General features: G+C 34.9%; 1 protein-coding gene across 1 annotated transcript in view; it reads left to right on the forward strand.

The window, feature by feature from the left end:
• The first annotated feature begins 6,147 nt into the window (after positions 1-6,147).
• The window catches only part of PDCL3 (phosducin like 3), a 13,567-nt gene continuing 1,646 nt past the window's right edge, over positions 6,148-18,068 (forward strand). Inside the window, exons 1-5 of the mRNA XM_003765658.4 lie at positions 6,148-6,332; positions 9,559-9,691; positions 12,767-12,857; positions 13,576-13,719; positions 14,596-14,804. Coding sequence (XP_003765706.1) covers positions 6,327-6,332; positions 9,559-9,691; positions 12,767-12,857; positions 13,576-13,719; positions 14,596-14,804 — 583 coding nt within the window. The 5' untranslated portion in view covers positions 6,148-6,326. The remainder of the gene's footprint in view (positions 6,333-9,558; positions 9,692-12,766; positions 12,858-13,575; positions 13,720-14,595; positions 14,805-18,068) is intronic.

An 18,068-nucleotide genomic window follows, 5' to 3' on the forward strand; every position in this document is an offset into this window, starting at 1 on the left:
AATTGTGAATCATTTAAACAAAAAAATGATAGTCAAAACTGGAAAGTAGACAACATATATGACATAATAATTACCATGACTAATTGTAGTACTTTTATAAAGAAATTTAACTAATATGAATGAATTGCCACAACATGGAGACCAAAAAAAGGCCACAGTTGGCAAACATCTGACTTAACTTGCCAGATGGAGAGAGGGGGCTGTCAAAAGACAAGATCAGGTTAGAATAGAAACATGTCTGTAAAGTCTTAACAAAGAAGGATGATGGATGATTATTTGCAGTAAAGCATAGAGAAAGAGAAGCATTGGAGGGTACAACCAGTTTAAAGAAAACTTGGCAAAACATTCAATTTGGCAAAACTATCCCAAGGGCTTCTGAGGACAAAAATGGAAGTACTTTAATAAGCAAAAGAAAAATGGAAAAGATAAGTAAAAACTATTACAATAATTTATTTTTTTTTCATCAAGGACAAAGGATCCACTATACTTAAACCCCAAATCTACGATCCTAGATTTGTTTGTAGGGGAAGTATAAATGACTCTAAAGAGAACAAAGACTAGGAAAGCAGCCATATTGGATACCACACATAACTACATATAAAGGAGAGTGGTGCTAGGGGGGACATAAGTGTGGGACTAATTGAGGGATTTTCAATATAAGTAATGTGAAAGAGTGGAAGATTTCAAAAACATGCCAAAAATTTCAGACCTTTATAACACTTAAAAAAGATCATTGAGAGAACTTAAAAAACAAACAAACAAACAAACAAATCTATTAATGCTTATGCTTACTCTTCCAAATATATTAAAAAAAAAAGATGCACAATTCGAAAGTATCCATGTGTGTGGAAAGGAGAAGAACTTACAGGTTAATCATATATTGATCAGAGACTGTTAACTAAAAGTAGATCAAGCCTCTAGGCCACAGTCCCGTGATTTTTAGATAAGACCTGGACTGCATTCCATTGTCCAAAGAAGGGATTATGTGGCCGATGCTGTATATCACCTTGTCTACTGCATTCCACTGACCAAATAGGGGAATAAAGGTTTATGTGACCAATCATACCATATAAAGGGGGGGATTTTGGAGGTTCTTTGTCTGAAATGTATAAAAGCTGTGAACATTTTCAAGGGAGTGGCTCTCTCCTGCTGTGAATTTGGCTCACAGACTAGAATGGGTCCCCTTCTCTTGATTCTAATAAATTCTGCTTTCTAGGAGTGATCTCTGTAGTAATCACTTTGGGTAGGTCTTTTTGTCCCAAACACATGTTAAAGGTATTAATAGGGAGCAATGAACATGTCTTTATCACTTTATAATTAACTGAAAAATGTAGAGAATAGGCAATCTCACTGTGTTTATAGATTACTGATTATGAAACAGCATTTGATTTCAAGGAGAACAATATATTAAAGGTTCTTTTCCCACAAAGTACCAGCAGCTAGAGATGGCTTAGTGAATAGTGCTGGATTGGAGTCAGGAAGACCTCAATTTAAATCTGGCTCAGACAGTCACTAGCTATGTGATCCTTGGTATGTCATTTAACCTGTTTGTCTCTGTCTACTGAAGAAGGAAATGGCAAATAATGCCAATATCTTTACCAAGAAAATCTAATGGACAATATGGTTTAAATCTCACCTCTGCTCTTTTCTAGATCATGGTGCTAAATACTAAAAATAAGTTTTAATTTAATTTTTAATTTATGGAATAAAACAAGCATCTCTATAAAATAGTATAATAAGATGATTGCATGTGAAACTGCAAATCCATTACATACAACTTGCTATTCCTTTTGAATGGGATAACATAAGTATAAGTTGAAACTTTACAAGTTGTACTACAGCCAAAAGTTGAAGATGTTCAGATTATTTTAGATAAATGTACATTCCTTCTTCTTCTCTTTGCCATTTTTGGCATAATTAGCATCAAGTTCCTAATATGGTGCATCATTGCTAGTATTCTAGCGAGCATCATTGGCTAGTATTCTTTGTCTCTGGGTAGATTTTTAATTAGTCTCTGGATGGATTTCAACATTTTAAAATGTAAGCCTGGACTTCCAGCCAATAGGAGAAAAGATCAAAAGGGGGTGGGGGCTTCTGAATTAGGGTCTATATAATTCTGTTTTGGAGCTTGTGCTTTGTACTCCTGTACTGATACTGCTGTCATTGGGAGCTGCCCTTTCTCACAAGCTCGAAATAAATTCTGCTTTTTATCTTTGTGGTGTTCTCTTCTTTATTATAATATGGTTCTCCGTGGGAACAGGTTTCTTGGGGAGGTTTTCTGGAGGCAGCCTTAGTTTCAGTTAAAAGTAATAATCACCTCAAATACAGCCAGGTGTTAAAAGTTCAGATCTTTTATTGCTTCCTCCAAAATAGCCCAGTTAGTTTTCTTGGTGGCCTATCTCTTTGCTTGGTTCCAAGAGCTCCCTCCGAAAGTCTCAAAATCCAAAGGTTTGTCCTTCAGCCTCCAGCCAGCAGAAAGATGGAAGATGGAATGAATCTGACTCCACCTCCGAGAGTGGGCTTGTGAGCTTCCTCCCAGAGTCCTCCCCTCTCTGTCAATCTTCTGAACTAACTGACCGATCCTCTGTCAGCTTCTTATATATGATCTCTTAAAGGATGACTCCTCCTCTGAGGGAGAGATTAAGGGAGGTGTGAATTCACAAAGTTACAAAGTTAACTTTGTAAATCTCCCATACTTGTGAACTCCAATGAGTACTTAAATACATTAGTGAGTTAGAGAATTTGCTAAGTACCATGCTAAATTAGGCAACTGATTTCTCACTTTGTAAGGATTCTCTCTAATGTGTGGACCAATAAGCATTGTATCTATTCCATTGAGTTAATACTAGGATTCTAACATCTCCCTTGAGTTATCACCTTGTTTCAAGTTCTGGCTCATAACATCTCCTTGTAAGATCAGATCAATCATACTGAACCATGCTAAATTAGATAATTATTGTCTCTATCAACTCTAATGAGTTAACACTTTGTAAGGATTCCAACATATCTTGATAATCTTTGATTTTAATTTGGGTAAGGGTCCCTGTCCCATACCCTTTTAAATATGTAATAAAAGAATTTTGTAAATTTCTTGTTTTTTTCTCCTTTTCTTCTTCACACCAGCCACCATCCTAGAGATGGCTATCATTAAGACAGCAATATATGTATGTGTATATAGAGATACACACACATATATATACGTATATATGTAAAATCATTCTATACATACTTCCATTATCAGTACTTTCTCTTGATGCAGACAGTGTTTTCTTCTTATGTCCTCTATGGTAATTTGAATTATGTATAATAGTCAAAATGACTTTAAATTCTAGTTTTTCTTCTTAAAAATAACATTTTTAAAAATCTGACTGAAAAATCAACAGGAAATCTGATGCTGAAAATAACGCTAACTGCATTCATTTCAAATATTATAGCAGAGTTTAATACTAATGGTTTTGAAATCAGTATTAACTGTAAATGTTAGGATATAGAATTATATATAGGGCTGGCTTAATGACTAAGCGCTTTTAAACTTAGACTTGATTTTAGCTTATTGTTTTACTGATTTATAAGCTAAAATTGCCTGCATATGTCCTACATATATCTTAATTGTATATGGTTGTGTGTAATATTGTCTCTCTTACCAGAATATAAACTCCTTGAGGGCAGGGATTATTTTTTTCACTTTCTTTGTATCACTAGCACTTAGCACACTATCTGGCACATAATAGACTCTTAGATACTTATTAACTAATTGACAACACACATTTGGATGGATAATTTAAAGGGACTGTTCATCATTAAGTCTAGTTAGGACAAAAGAGCACAAGCTTACAATGAGTCAGACCCAGAATTGCCTTCAAAAAATTGCAAAATTCCTTTAATTATTCTAAGATTTACATGGATGCAAAGGCCAGCTTTCTAATACGTTCTACTAATACTGCTATATCACAATAAACATGGAACAGAGGCTCTAAAGAACTAAAGTTGAGCATCACACAGAGGACAATGGGAAGATATATGGTGATTGTGAGCAGGCAGCAATAAGGAACTTGGAAGAATAGGAATAAATGTCAGTAAGGATCTAAATATACTTTATAAAATTAGTATTTTCCACCCCATCTCCTTCCTCCAGTAAAATCCAAGTTATTCAAACGCAGAAACAATTTTCTTTTATCTTTTTTCTCTATTATTTTGCCACAGTACCTTATAGTTAGCCCCGGTTTTTCCTACTAGCTAGTCACAAAGAAGACCTCCATGGGAGTATTCAAAGTATAGGGCAAACTAGGTGGTGCGGTGGATAAGGTGCTGAAAGTCAGAAGTATCTGCATTCAAATTCTGCTAGGACATTTTTTTGTCATTTGAACTTCCAGTCTCAATTTCTTCTTTGAAATGGGGTGGGAGGGAGAAAGGGGGATTGTGGTTAAGATTTTTTTTTTGTTTGTTTTCTTTTCTTTTTTTTTTTTTTATAGTAACTTTTTAATGATAGAGTCCATGCCAGGGTAATTTTTTTTACAACATTATCCCTTTCACTCACTTATGTTCCCATTTTTCCCTCCCACCCTCCACCCCCTCCCCTAGATGGCAAGCAGTCCTATATATGTTAAATATGTGGCAGTATATCCTAGATACAATGTATGTGTGCAGATCCAAACAGTTTTCTTGTTGCACAGGGAGAATTGGATTCAGAAGGTAAAAATAACCCGGGAAGAAAAACAAAAATGCAAACAGTTTACATTCATTTCCCAGTGTTTTTTCTTTGGGTGTAGCTGCTTCTGTCCATCATTGATCAATTGAAACTGAATTAGGTCTCTTTGTCAAAGAAATCCACTTCCATCAGAATACATCCTCATACAGTATCGTTGTTGAAGTATATAACGATCTCCTGGTTCTGCTCATTTCACTCAGCATCAGTTCGTGTAAGTCTCTCCAAGCCTCTCTGTATTCATCCTGCTGGTCGTTTCTTACAGAACATAATATTCCATAACATTCATATAGATTGTGGTTAAGATTAAATGAGAAACATGTAAAGCAGTATAAATCTTAAAACCTTATATAAATGGTAGCTATAATTACTGATGCATTAAAACATAGAAAGCAGGTAATATTTCTATTTGTACTTTATATTCTTTTCCAGCATCAAATGGCCACCTTTCCTTTTAATCTTCATTTCCTCAGAATCCTCCAAATAAATGTCCCCAATTACATAGGTCCTCGCATTAAACATCCTCATTTGCAGGCACTATATCACTCTCTAACAACCAGAAAGTTAAAGACTGAGGGTGAAAACTTTCATTTTTGTACAATAGCGATTAAGAGTAACCTTGTTTTCTTGAATGCCGGAGCCTTTGGGGCCCTAGAGCACGTGTAGGATTTAAAGCTAGCAATGACCCTAAAAATAATTTCGGACAATTTCATTTTGCACATGGGGAAAATCGCAAGTTTAAAGGACGGAAAGGATTAGTCATTGTTCATTGTTATGGTTAAATAGTCATTGTTAAAAGTCTGGATTTGAACTCGGGTCTCCTAGCTCCAAATCCAGGGCTTTCCCCACCAGGGTTCCCCGTTTCATTCATTTAATTTTTATTGCGTCCGCACAAAACCAGGGCGGTATTATACAAGCTTAGATGACGACGCGTCCTTGCCCTCAAGGAGTTCACAGTCTAGCAGAGGAAAACCGTGTGCATACTGCCCCCTGCGGGCGTCTCAAAGAAATGGCTAGATTCTTAGGATCCCGAATATTATATTTAAATTAAGATTAAGAACCGGATTTGTTTTCCTTCCTCCCCAGAAATCGGACATAACTAGACAAGAGAAAGGAGCACAAGGAGCTCTCCGCCTACTCCTTCAATTCCTGCGTGACCCCAGGGCTCTGAAGCCGAGCACTTCGGCCCTTATAAGGAAGTTGCGCAGGGTAACAGTTGCAAAGGCTGGGAGCCAACTCGCGAGATTTAAGCAGACACCCCCCGCGGACGTTGTGCGCATAATCGAAATACGACACCACGCCCTACAGGAATGCTGCGCATGATCTAAGTACTGATGCTGACGTACGGAACGTTCTGCGCATGACCTAAAAAAAAAAAAAATCCCTCCGCCGCTCTGTGCGCATGCTCTCCGCGCGTTTCCTTTTCTGGTCAAACCAAGGCGGTCTTGTTCTTGGCTGGCTGAGTCTGTGGAGCGCCGCTGTTGGGGGCGTGGTAGTGGCCAGGAATGGGTTGGGTTGGGCTGGGGTGGCCTTGCGCCTGCGCGGTCACACCTGAGGGCTGAGGGCAAACTGGGATTGAGGAACAGAGTTCTCTGACCTAACTGAGGGCTTTGGCGACAAGATGCAGGTGAGGGAAGGGAAGGGAAGGGAGGAAGAGGAGCCGACGATCCTGTACCCGGGCTCCTCCGGGGCAAAGGTTTTGACCCGGACGGCCGGCGGGGCACGCGACTGTGGGTGCGGCCTCGAGACGGCTGAGGGCGTGGCGCAGGCGCAGTGCGGGAGTGTGCGGCTTCTGCTATCCCTGCCGTAAAGCACTGGCGTCTCTGGTGTTAACGTGGTTGTCATTAATATTTGCTGTTTTGTAGAAGTGGCTAGGTGGCGCATTGCGTAGACTTTTAGTTCTAAAATTCAGGAATAAGCGAATTCAGTAATCTTCCAATATTTAATTACGTGTGTGATTCTGAGTAAATCACGACCTCTGTCTCAGGCTATCCGTCTGTAAAATGGGCATAATTGCTTTTTTTTTTTCCTCTCTCAATCACATGTAAAAATAAAATGGCGATAATTGTAAAGAAAAGCTTTAAAGCATTGTAGAAGCACTCAGTAATGTTATTCATTTGGGATTAGAAAAGGAATGATGGTTAAGAAAAAAAAAAAAAAGCGGGGTTCAGATCTTCCCTGTGAGCATGTGATTCTTGTCATGTCATTTAGCTGGTTCTCCACTTGGAGTCCAAGAAGTTAAACAAAATATGTTTTTCGATAACTTTTAGTATAATCTGGTTTCATTTAAAATCCTCCTATAGCATTTTTAAAAAAACATTTTATTTCCCAAGAATTGATTTCAATTGTATTCTATTTAATAATTTATTTAAATTAAATTTAAATTAAAATATTTAATAATTTAAAATATTCTGAGAAGGAGCATCAAATCATTTCAGGGGTCTGTTGCACACAAAAAGGTAAGAAAACCCTGGTCTAAAACTTTTAAGTTGCACAGAAGGTGCTGATCAGAATTAGTAAAGGTAATTTTCTCAGTTAAGATGATTGAAATCATAGATCCACCCCAGATTCGGATTGAAATGAAACTATTACTCTAAATCCTTTGCTGTAAGTGTTATAAATTTTATTCTCTATGCTTCATTTGGAGAAATTATTGACTGCAGTACTGTTGACTACAAGCAGATTGAAACTTTAAAGCAATAAAGAGTAATTAATGGTACTACTAATCATAATAATAGCTAACGTTTATAATAATTGCAAAGTTTACAGGTAGTTTGGCAAACCTTTGCAAAGAAACTCTGTTGTCATAGAGATTATTCAAGTAAATGTAAAGCAATAAAATGGAGAATTCCAATAGCAGGACCATCAAGAAAGACCTCTTGTAAGAAATGAACCCTGAGCTGTGCTTTGAAAGAAGCCTTAAAGTTTGCAAAAGACTTTACAAATATCTCATTTTATCCTCACATCAACCTTGGGAGGTATATATGGTGATTATCTACATTTTTATGGATTTGAAAATTGAGGCAGGCAGTAGTTAGGTGACCTGCCTAGTATTTTACTATTAGTGTCTAGTAAAATGCAAATCTAGTTTACTACCTATCTTCTTGTCTAGTTACCTTAGAGATTATTCTGTCATTTTGGGAGGGGAACCCCCCCAAACTACATTAATTGTATTGGATCATTTTGAATCATGAGAAGTAGCGTGCACAGAAAGCTGTTCTTAGAGTTAAAAAGATTTCAAGTTCTGTCTTTTGACATTGACTTGTGTGACTTCTCATTATGCCAAAAAAAAAAAAAAAAAAAGATCGGGGTATATGCCAACTTATCAGAGTGGGAGGAGTTTACTCATCTGGGAGTTAATAATTTTCATGAAGTGATATGTGCAGATCCTGTCTCTATCTTTTATTGAAGTGTATATTTAGAGATAGGAAAGATTTCTTTAAAGGATTATTTAACTAAAATTATATTTCTAGAGGTTAAGTAATTTTATACAAGGTCACAGAGAAAAGTGACTAGTAAATTTTGAATCTGGGTCGTTGGACCACAAATCCTGGGGTCTTTACATGATCTAGTTTTTCTTGCAGTTAGCACCTGAAGATAATATATGAGGCTGAATTTTATAGTCTCAAACTTGAGACACAGCATGCTCATTACTTAATTGCTGTATTTTGATTTTTGTTATTGTTGTAGGACACAAATTTGTTAAACACTTAACATGTAAGTGCTACTGTGCTAGGAATTGGTAGGGATATCTAATGTATGTTTAATCAGCAAGCATTTAAGAATCTTCTATGTTCCACTGTTCTGGAGATTTAGATACAAAAAAATCAAACACCTTGTATTCTCTAGTTACTCAATTAAATACAAAGTACTAAAAGGAAACTCCCTTTTAGTACTTTGTATTTAATTGAGTTAATTTATTAATGCCAATAACTGGAGCCCTCATGAAAAGTCTCTTATAAGAAATGGCCACTAAGCTATACTTTGAAGGAATCAAGGAATCCTAAAAGATGATCTGAAGGGGAAGTGCATTTCATATGGTCCTCAGGTGGGCATTGAAACATCTAGCAGGCCATGTGACTGAAGTGGAGAAGATGAGAAAGTGGAAAAAAGTTGATGGGAATTCAGTTGTGGAGAGCTGGGTTGAGGAGTTTGTGTATTATTTTAGAAGTCATGGATTTGTTTTTTTTTTTGTTTTTTTTTTTTTTGGAGAATGGAGGGTATAGGGTATCATAGTTAACTGAGGTAAACAGGATTAGTGACTTGCTCAGAGTGACAGAGTTAAGTGTTTGAGGTAGGATTTGAACTCTTGAAGCTGAATCTTCTCAATCCTGAAGTACAGAAAAGAACATGTCATTCTCTTCCTATATGATAAACTCTGTTCTCTCCTTTTTTAGGGTCAGATATAAATTTTCTATTTCCAGTCATGGCTATCTACTATTTACCACTTACTAAGTAAATGTTAAGAAAGGGGAAAAGAGAGTAAAAGCAAAACAAAAGAAGGATTGGGAACAGAAGCACTTGCCTAGAAGTATGGGGAATAGAATTAAGGTTTAAGGGGCAGGTAGGTGCAGTGGATAGAGCACCATCCCTGAAATCAGGAAGGCCTGAGTTCAAATGTGGCCTCACATAACACTGCCTAGCTGTGTGATCCTGGGCAAGTCACTTAACCCCAATTGCCTCAGCAACAAAACAAAACAAAACAGAATTAAAGTTTAAACAAGAATTAATTGTCAGACTACCATCCCCTATTATAAACCATCTCTGCCTCTTGGTCTCTATTTTGAATTACAACACTGGGCTTTTGTTGAATTTGATGGTACCTAAAATCATCCTTGATCTTACTGTTTTAGGACCCCAATGCAGACACCGAGTGGAATGATATTCTGCGCAAGAAGGGTATATTGCCCCCAAAGGAAAGTTTGAAAGAACTGGAAAAGAAGAGGGAAGAAGAAGAAGAGAACCATATCCTTCAGCAGTCAATAGGTAAGTTCAATTCATTTCCTTGATTATTATTATTTTATCTAGGTTGGTGGACTTAAAAGTTTTCTTTTCTTTTTTTCTTTCTTTTTCTTTTTTTTTTTAAATTCAGTCATTTGTTAGGGTAGAAAGCCTTGGATTAAAATAGACATGAGACTTTAGTTCCAGTATTGGTTCTGCCTTATGTCAGCTATGTGACCACAAACAGTGCACATTGACCTTAATGGGTCTTGGTTTGCTCTAATATCTCTTACATTTAAAAAAATTATCATTATTAACTTGACAATAATTTCTGTTTGCCAAGGATGGAAAAGACTTTATATGGAACTATGAATTTTTATTATTAATGACTTGTATATTTTAAGAATCTATAAAAAATTCTTGTAAATTTTCTTCTAATCTGTCTTCTTCTAAACTTCCTTTTCTTTTGTGCATTAAAAAAAATCAGTGACATGCTTCTTTATTTTCTCTTATATTTTGACCTCACTATCACTAACTCAAATGCTTTTAGTTAAAAAACAAAAACAAAAACTCCCTCATACAAATAAGCTTAAGGAAGAAAACAAATCCATTTTTGGCTTTATTCAGAAATGTATGTCTCATTGTACGTTTCTATTCCATTACTTTTCTTTCAGGAGGTGAGTATTTTCCCTTCTCTGGAATCTTGGTTGGTCATTACATTGATCAGAGTTCTCAGGTTTTTCAAAGTTGTTTTTCTTTACAATGTTGAAATCTTCACATACGTTGTTCTGATTATGCTTGTTTCTCTATCATTTCACACAAGTCTCCCCTGGTTTCTCTTTTGTCATTTCTTATGGTTCAATAATATTTCATTATATTAATGTAGTATAATTTATAAGTTATTTCCCACTTGATGGCTACCCATTTTGTTTCTATTTTTTGCTAAAAAATTTTTTTATATATGAGGCCTTCCTCTCTTTTTTCTCTTTTGGGGATAAGGTTAGGAGTGGATAGCTCAGTAAAAAGAGCAGTGAATAGAATGTTGCCTTCAATCAGGAAGACTTGATGTTAAATGCAGCCTTAGGCATTTATTAACTTTATGATCCTATACAAATCATTTAACCTAAGATGAAGATGAGTTTTTTCATCTATACAATGCAGATAGTATCACCCGCTTCCTTAGGTTATTAGGATAAAGCTATATTATGTTTGTAAAGTACTTTGCAAATCTTAGTAAGCTATATAAATACTAGCTATTATTTTAGAAATATTTTTGGGTATAAGGATGTTCCATTTAATGACTTTTTGAGTATAGTTTCAGATTGCTTTCCAGAAAGGTTGGACCCATTCAGCATTCCACCAGCAGTGTATTAGGATACTGTATGGAAAGACAATATCTTTCCATACCCCCTTTCTCCCTCATATCTTTGATTCTATGGCTTCTTACAAAGATATGTGGATATGTGGATAGAACTTGTGATTTTAGATGGTGATTTCAAAAAATAGTCAATTTTCTTTTGGTTAGTTTTTCATTAGAATAATTGATTAGTCATTCTTGTGTAAATCACCACATGATTACTTAGAGTTCAAACAGATCTGTAAGTTTCAAATTTGAGATCTCTTATTCCTAGCTATTTTAAAATTGAGTCAGAAAAACTAAATTTCATTCAGGGTACTCCTTACTAATGTTTTCTTTTATTCATTTTAATTCAGCAAACATTTATAAAGTGTCTCTTATGTTAAAAGCATAGCGTAAGACACTGAGGATTGAAAGGCAAACATCTACTTAAGTAAATACAAAGTAATTTCAGGAGGAAGACAGTTCTTGTAACTCGGAGGTAGAAGAGAAAAAACCTGAGCTGTATTTGAAAGAAGCTAGAGATTCTGTTGACTATAATTGAAGAAAGAATGGCTTCCCAATGTGGGAGGCTTATTCAAAGGCATGGAAGCAGCACATCAGATAGAATTCATGTGTGGGATGTATGCGTGAGTTTAAATATTAAGCTAAGGATTTGATATTTTATTCTAGAAGCTATAGGGAGTCATTAAAGAGTATAATGGTGAGCAGTCATAATTACCCATCATGGCCCCAGAGAAAAGATTCTTCTCTCCTGTCTGTGGAGAAGTAGATAGATAAGTGGATGTGGAATGTGACTTATCCTGTCTGATAGGGTCACTGTCAGTTGGTTTTGCTTTACTCTTTTTCTTTGTTAGAAGGGAAGACTTATTTGAAGATGATGGGGTAGATGGGTGATGATGTATATATCCCTAAATGATAACCCTAAATGGGGTGCGGAATAACATGATGAGGTCGGTGTTTTAGGAATATCAGTTTAGCAGTTCCATGGAGAACATGTTATAGAAGGGAGAAAATGAAGATCAGGTAGAAAACTAATGCAATAGTCCAGGCTAAATGTAGCTCAAAAAGAACTTAGTATTTTTCTTGACCTTCATGAAATTCATATGGTTAGTAAAACAAGAGTGAAAAGATTAGCATTAATAAGCCTTAACATCTCAAAATTATTAACAAAAAAAATCTTAGCTAAATTGCTGATCAATGAAATCTGAAATATAGAAAAGTAAAAAAGTTCCTGACTTGAACAATAAAAGCTGCATGAGGGGAAAGAGAGCATGAATAGATGTGAGAGATGTGATAGAGGGAATATTGGCAAGACTTGGCAACTGATTGGTTTTGAGAGTTGAGGGAAAAGGAACAGTCCAACATATCATTAAGGTTGTGAATTTGGGTGATGGGCACCCTCATGAAAATGGAAAATTTGGTTCAGGGAAGTAAAGTGGGATATGATTTCTGTTTTTAGATATTCAAGATGCCTATGAAATATTCAGCTGGAGATGTTTTGTGAGCATTTGATAAAATGCGATCATCAGTGCATTTGGAAATAAATCATTTCAATTCTCATTCTATTTAAGTTTAAAAATTAATTCTTTTAATTTTTGGCTTTTGGGGGGATAAGGGAAATAGTCAAAGGTGTTGATAAAAATAAACAAGTATACTGCTTTGGAGAGGAAAGGAAGAGTAAAAGTATACTGCAAAGTAGCATTAGCTTTTTGGTTTTTGTTGCAGATAATTTTATCTATTGCTAATATGATTCATTTCAGTGAAAACATATGAAGACATGACTTTGGAAGAACTAGAAGAAAATGAAGATGAATTTAATGAGGAAGATGAGCGTGCTATTGAAATATACAGGTTAGATCTATGGGAACTATTTGGTCTTTTGTATAGTAGTAAAACTTAATGTCCTTTGTGAAAGTTATTTATAAAATAGCATTTGGAAAGAATTGTAATTAAATTACTCAATTTGCTTTCTTTTTTTGTGAGACAAAACCAGATTCCATGAACATAAATAATAAAAATTTATATACAAAACAGTTCCAATATAAGATTACTTTGTTAGACATCAGCAGAGTCACATCTTACATGTAGGCTAATTTCTAAAGTTGGTACTTTAGAACTTAAATTACGTTTAAGAAGTTATAATGGCGAAAATTTTGTATAGTTAAAATTATCCTCAGCATAAAATACCTTAAATTGCCCCTAAAGAACAGAAGCTAAGACTGGAGACATGTCTTCAAGTTAAAAACTGACTGAGGCCTGGGTTTATGTATGGATGAGGTTCTGTTCTCATTCTTGAAGAGATGAAGAGGGACACTGGGGTCCACTGGAAGAGAGAATCATATCTCCCATCTTAGTCACTGTGGAATGTCTACTAGTTGAATGGAGTGGTGGACATTGCTATATTTTAAGACAGGTTGTAGTCATTGTGATTGGTGGGACTTAAACTATTTAAATCATTAAGGATTTTTTTTGTTTGTTTGTTTTTATTGAGGATATATATATGAGTTTGAGGAAGTTGAATTTGAGTATGATAAATTTCACCTCTTTGTCTTCTCCTTCTGTGTTACAGACAACAAAGACTTGCAGAATGGAAAGCGACTCAACTAAAAAACAGATTTGGAGAAGTTTTGGAGATATCAGGGAAAGATTATGTTGAAGAAGTTACCAAAGCTGGCAAAGGCTTGTGGGTAATCTTGCACCTTTACAAACAAGGGTAGGTCAAACATACTTTCCTAAAGGTATATCTTTGCTTTTGAGGCTTTGAATTTTAGATTTCATTGATCAGCAGCTTAGCTAAGATTTTTTTTGTTAATAATTTTGAGATTTTTAAGGCTTATTATTGCTAATCTTTTCATTCTTGTTTTACTAACCATATGAATTTCATGAACCCTTAGGTCAAGAATAACAGTAAGTTCTTTTTGAGCTACATGTTTATTTTCCCTATTGTCTAAAATTGAGAATTTTTCTTTTATTGAAAAATTTGATTACTAATCTGCTTATGTTGAAAAACTGAGGGATCCAATAAAATCTAAGAATTAACTTTTTGGTAAAGACCTGGTTGCCTCTATTTTTATATTTCTGCCCTTTTCTATGCTATTTTCCTATGTCTTATAGATTTTTCTTCCAAAAGTAATCATAAAATCATATTAACAGCAGATTATTTTTGCCTACCTTCATATACTAGATTCTGAATGTTTTAACAAGTTTAATTTAAAAAGGAGAGGAATAAGTGCTTTTTACTTTAAAATTATGTTGCTTAATTATGTTATTTATCAGGTAAAATAAAATTAAATCTTGTGTATAAACTCTGATTGTCCTAGCTTACCTGATGTTTCAGTATGTATACTTTTTTTTTGTTTTTGGCAAGAGCTTCTTTTTACTTTTCTATATTAATCTATTAAATCTGCTTTCTGGAAAATATGTGGTAGGAGAAACAGTTTTTAAAAATTGAATTATGAGAAGTAAAATAATATTTTAAAGTGACCTTAGCCATCACAGAAGTCAATTTACTGGGTTGGGAGAATGAAAATAATTTATTTATTTTGCCATGTTGTTATATGGCTTTTTTTGTTGATATTTTATTTTACAGAATCCCTCTATGTTCACTTATAAACCAGCACTTTAGTGGACTTGCAAGAAAGTTTCCAGATGTGAAATTTATCAAGGCTATTTCAACAACATGTATACCTAACTATCCTGATAGGAATCTGCCCACAATATTTGTCTACCTTGAGGGAGATATCAAAGCTCAGTTTATTGGTCCTCTGGTATTTGGTGGCATGAACCTGACAAGGGATGGTAAGTAGTTATAATCTGAAAGGAAAGAAATGCCATGCAAAACCCACAAGGCTACAGGTCCCACAGTACAGTAATAGAGTGAAACACTGTAGCTCACATTAACAAATTTTTGAGAAGCAAGAAGCAAATGTAGTTTTGATCAATGATCAGCAGGAGGGAGAGGGGAAAGAGTTTCATTTTAGTGGTTGATGTTATTTTGTTTGTCTAAGGGCAGTCATTAACCTTGTCTGATGGTGTTATTTTTTTCCCCTGAGGCAACTGGGGTTAAGTGACTTACCCAGGATCACAAAGCTAGAAACTTTTAAGTGTCTGAAATCAGATTTGAACTCAGGTCCTCCTGACTTCAGGGCTGGTGCTCTATCCACTGCACCACCTACCTGTCCCTGGTGTTACTTTTTTTTTTTTAAATAGGAGCTAAAATTTTTTTAAAAATCAGCTGCCATTAAATCCTTGATTTTTTTTTTTTTTTTTGGTTTGTTTGTTTACATGAGAATTTTTAATGTTAGATAATCAACAAGAATTAGATTAAGGGCCTGCTAAGATATGATGTTAGCTACAGGGCCTAGAACTATGATTTCATAGGGATTTCACAAGTCAGGAAATGCAGTCTACTACTGGAAACTGAATCTTATCTACAGTTTATAGTCTTAGAGATACAATATAATCATGGAGAAGGACTAGACATTTTAAGTTGGGAGAACTAGGACCGCTCTTAGATAGGGGAGGGGCTTAAGTTACCTGAATTTTGAAGGAAACTGAGATTAAAAAAAGATAATCAGACATAATGAGTGTGAAGGTAATAAGACATAATAAGGACGAACATTTTAAGCAAGGAGCTGGGAGATGGAGTGTCATGTATGAAGGACAAGAAGGAAACTATATTAGACCACAGTGGTAGAAGAGAGTAATGTGTAATAATGCTAGAATAATGGGATGAGCCAGATTGTGAAGGGCTTTAAATGATAATTGATTTGTAAAATTTTCTTACATAAATTTTTTATTTTTTGATCTTCATAACCTCCATGGAAGATAGTTGCTATTATCATGTCCATTTTACAAATGAGGAAACTGAGTTAGAAATAAACATGATTTGCTCAGACTCCCAGCTTCTTGGCCACGCAGCTGTTTTGCTTCAATTGTCAAAGAGAGGAGCTTGTATTTGATATTGTTGGCAATAGAAAGGCAGGAGAGTTACTTGATCAGGGAAATGATCTTTGCTTAAGAAAAATCACTTTGGTGACCATTTGGAAAATAGGATGTAGTGAGGAGAAAAAACAAGGAGACTAATTAAACTACTGTAATAGTTCAGGTGCGAAGCAATGAATATCTGTGCTAGGATGGTGACTATGTGAATGGAAAGAAGGGGATATCTATGAAAGAAGTTATGGAAATGCAAATGAGGTTTGGCCATTGATAAGATACATGAGGTGAGTTAGAGTTAAAAGGTGAGAATGATTGAAGTTATAGACCTACGTGAACTAGAAAAATGGTGGGGTTTTTTTTTTTTTAATAGAAATAGATAAGTTGAGAAGAGGATTGAGGCAGGGCATTGAGGAAGATGAGTTCTGTTGAGTTTGACATGCCCTTAGTACAGCCAGTTCAAATGTCCATCAGGAAGTTGGTTACAGAACTGGTGTTCAGTTTGGGTGTCATCTGCATGGATCATAAACTCACTTTTTGGGGAGACCAAATAGAGGAAAAACTGAGGGGGACAGGGTTAAGAAAGAAATGGAGAGAGACAGAGATAGGGACTGTAAATTTTTATTTTCATTCTGTTATTTCTGCCATATGTTATTCATAACGCTCACAATCATGCATAAAATTTTACTGAATACATGATATTCATATTTTTACACACAAAATGCCTGAGATGGGACCTGGACCTGTGATTTCATTGTTATAGAGAACACCTTGGTGAGGAACTCTCTCTGCCACACAGGTTAGCTTGTTCTCTGGTGCCTAGAACATTGAACGTTTAAATGACTTGCTGCACTGTCACACAGCCAGCTTGTAGCAGGGGCAGAGTTTAAACCCAGACCTTCTGGCTTTGAAGTCAGTTCTCTTTCTATCCATGATGACATACTGCCTTTTTAGACAGTATCATTTATTTAATAGCACCAGAACCACATATGCTTTTTGTATTTTCCTAAGTTTTTTAGCATGGAGAAGAATAGAATTATGGTAGCATTCAAGGGGATTTTGGGGATTGCTCTGTTTTAGCGAGTGTGATTCTTCACTAGAATAAGACTTCTTTATTTTCTTTTAGACATGTTAATTTTTCATATTATGGTATAATGTAGCAAGGCATCTATTCTACCAAAAAACTGTTGAGTCCAAGGAAGATCTTTCAGCTACATTCAAATTAATAGCTGTACAGCCTTTTATAAAATATCTTTCTTAAAAACCACTAGGTAAAGAATCACAGATTTTTTTAAAAATAAAACTTTGTGTAATTTGATATAATTTTATTCTAACAGATCTAATTTGAACTTCCATAATCACCTAGATACTTAGAAATGAAAATATTGATTAGTGTATTCTATAGATATTAAAAAATGAGTTTTAGTTAGGCATTGTCAGATTTTATTAGAAGAACTTTAAGAGTACATCACCGTATTAGTTCACTTTAAAGACTAAATGAACCAAAATGTAGACTATTTTGTTCTAATCTTGTATATAGAAACATAGAATAGATTCTGCTTGGGTTTTGCCCTCTATGGTAGAAAAATAAATAATTTAATTTTGCTTCAGAAAGGCTTACCACCACATGTAGAACTGAATCTAATTATAAATCTGAATGGAAAAATAGTAACTGTAGCTTCAGCAACCAGTTTCTGCATTTTTTTAAAATTGAGTTTTTTAGTAACCAGGGCACATGTATTAGTCATCTTTATACATAGTTTTCTATTTATCCCCCCGATGATAACTTCAGTGACTTACTTGAAATCAAGAAAATATGATGTTTGATAATTTTTTTTGCCTAAATGGAATTAGATTTAAAGATTGGCAGCAAAACTAAGGAAATTAATTCTTTTGTTGTGAAGAATTATTGTTTGTTTTTCTCCGAGAAATTATTCAATCTAAGAAACTATTGAGCCTAGAGAAAAATAATTTTATATTCTTATTTTCATATAGATTTGAATTGGTATTATTTATTTTTCTCATTAATAGTTGTGATTTAAAAAAAATACAGTACCTTTCAGCTTAGGTTATCTGTAGTATCCCCTGTTTGAAATTTTTTGCAAATTTGAATGAGCTATCTCA

This window comes from Sarcophilus harrisii, chromosome 3, assembly GCF_902635505.1.
Source record: "Sarcophilus harrisii chromosome 3, mSarHar1.11, whole genome shotgun sequence".
Taxonomy (NCBI): Eukaryota; Metazoa; Chordata; class Mammalia; order Dasyuromorphia; family Dasyuridae; genus Sarcophilus; species Sarcophilus harrisii.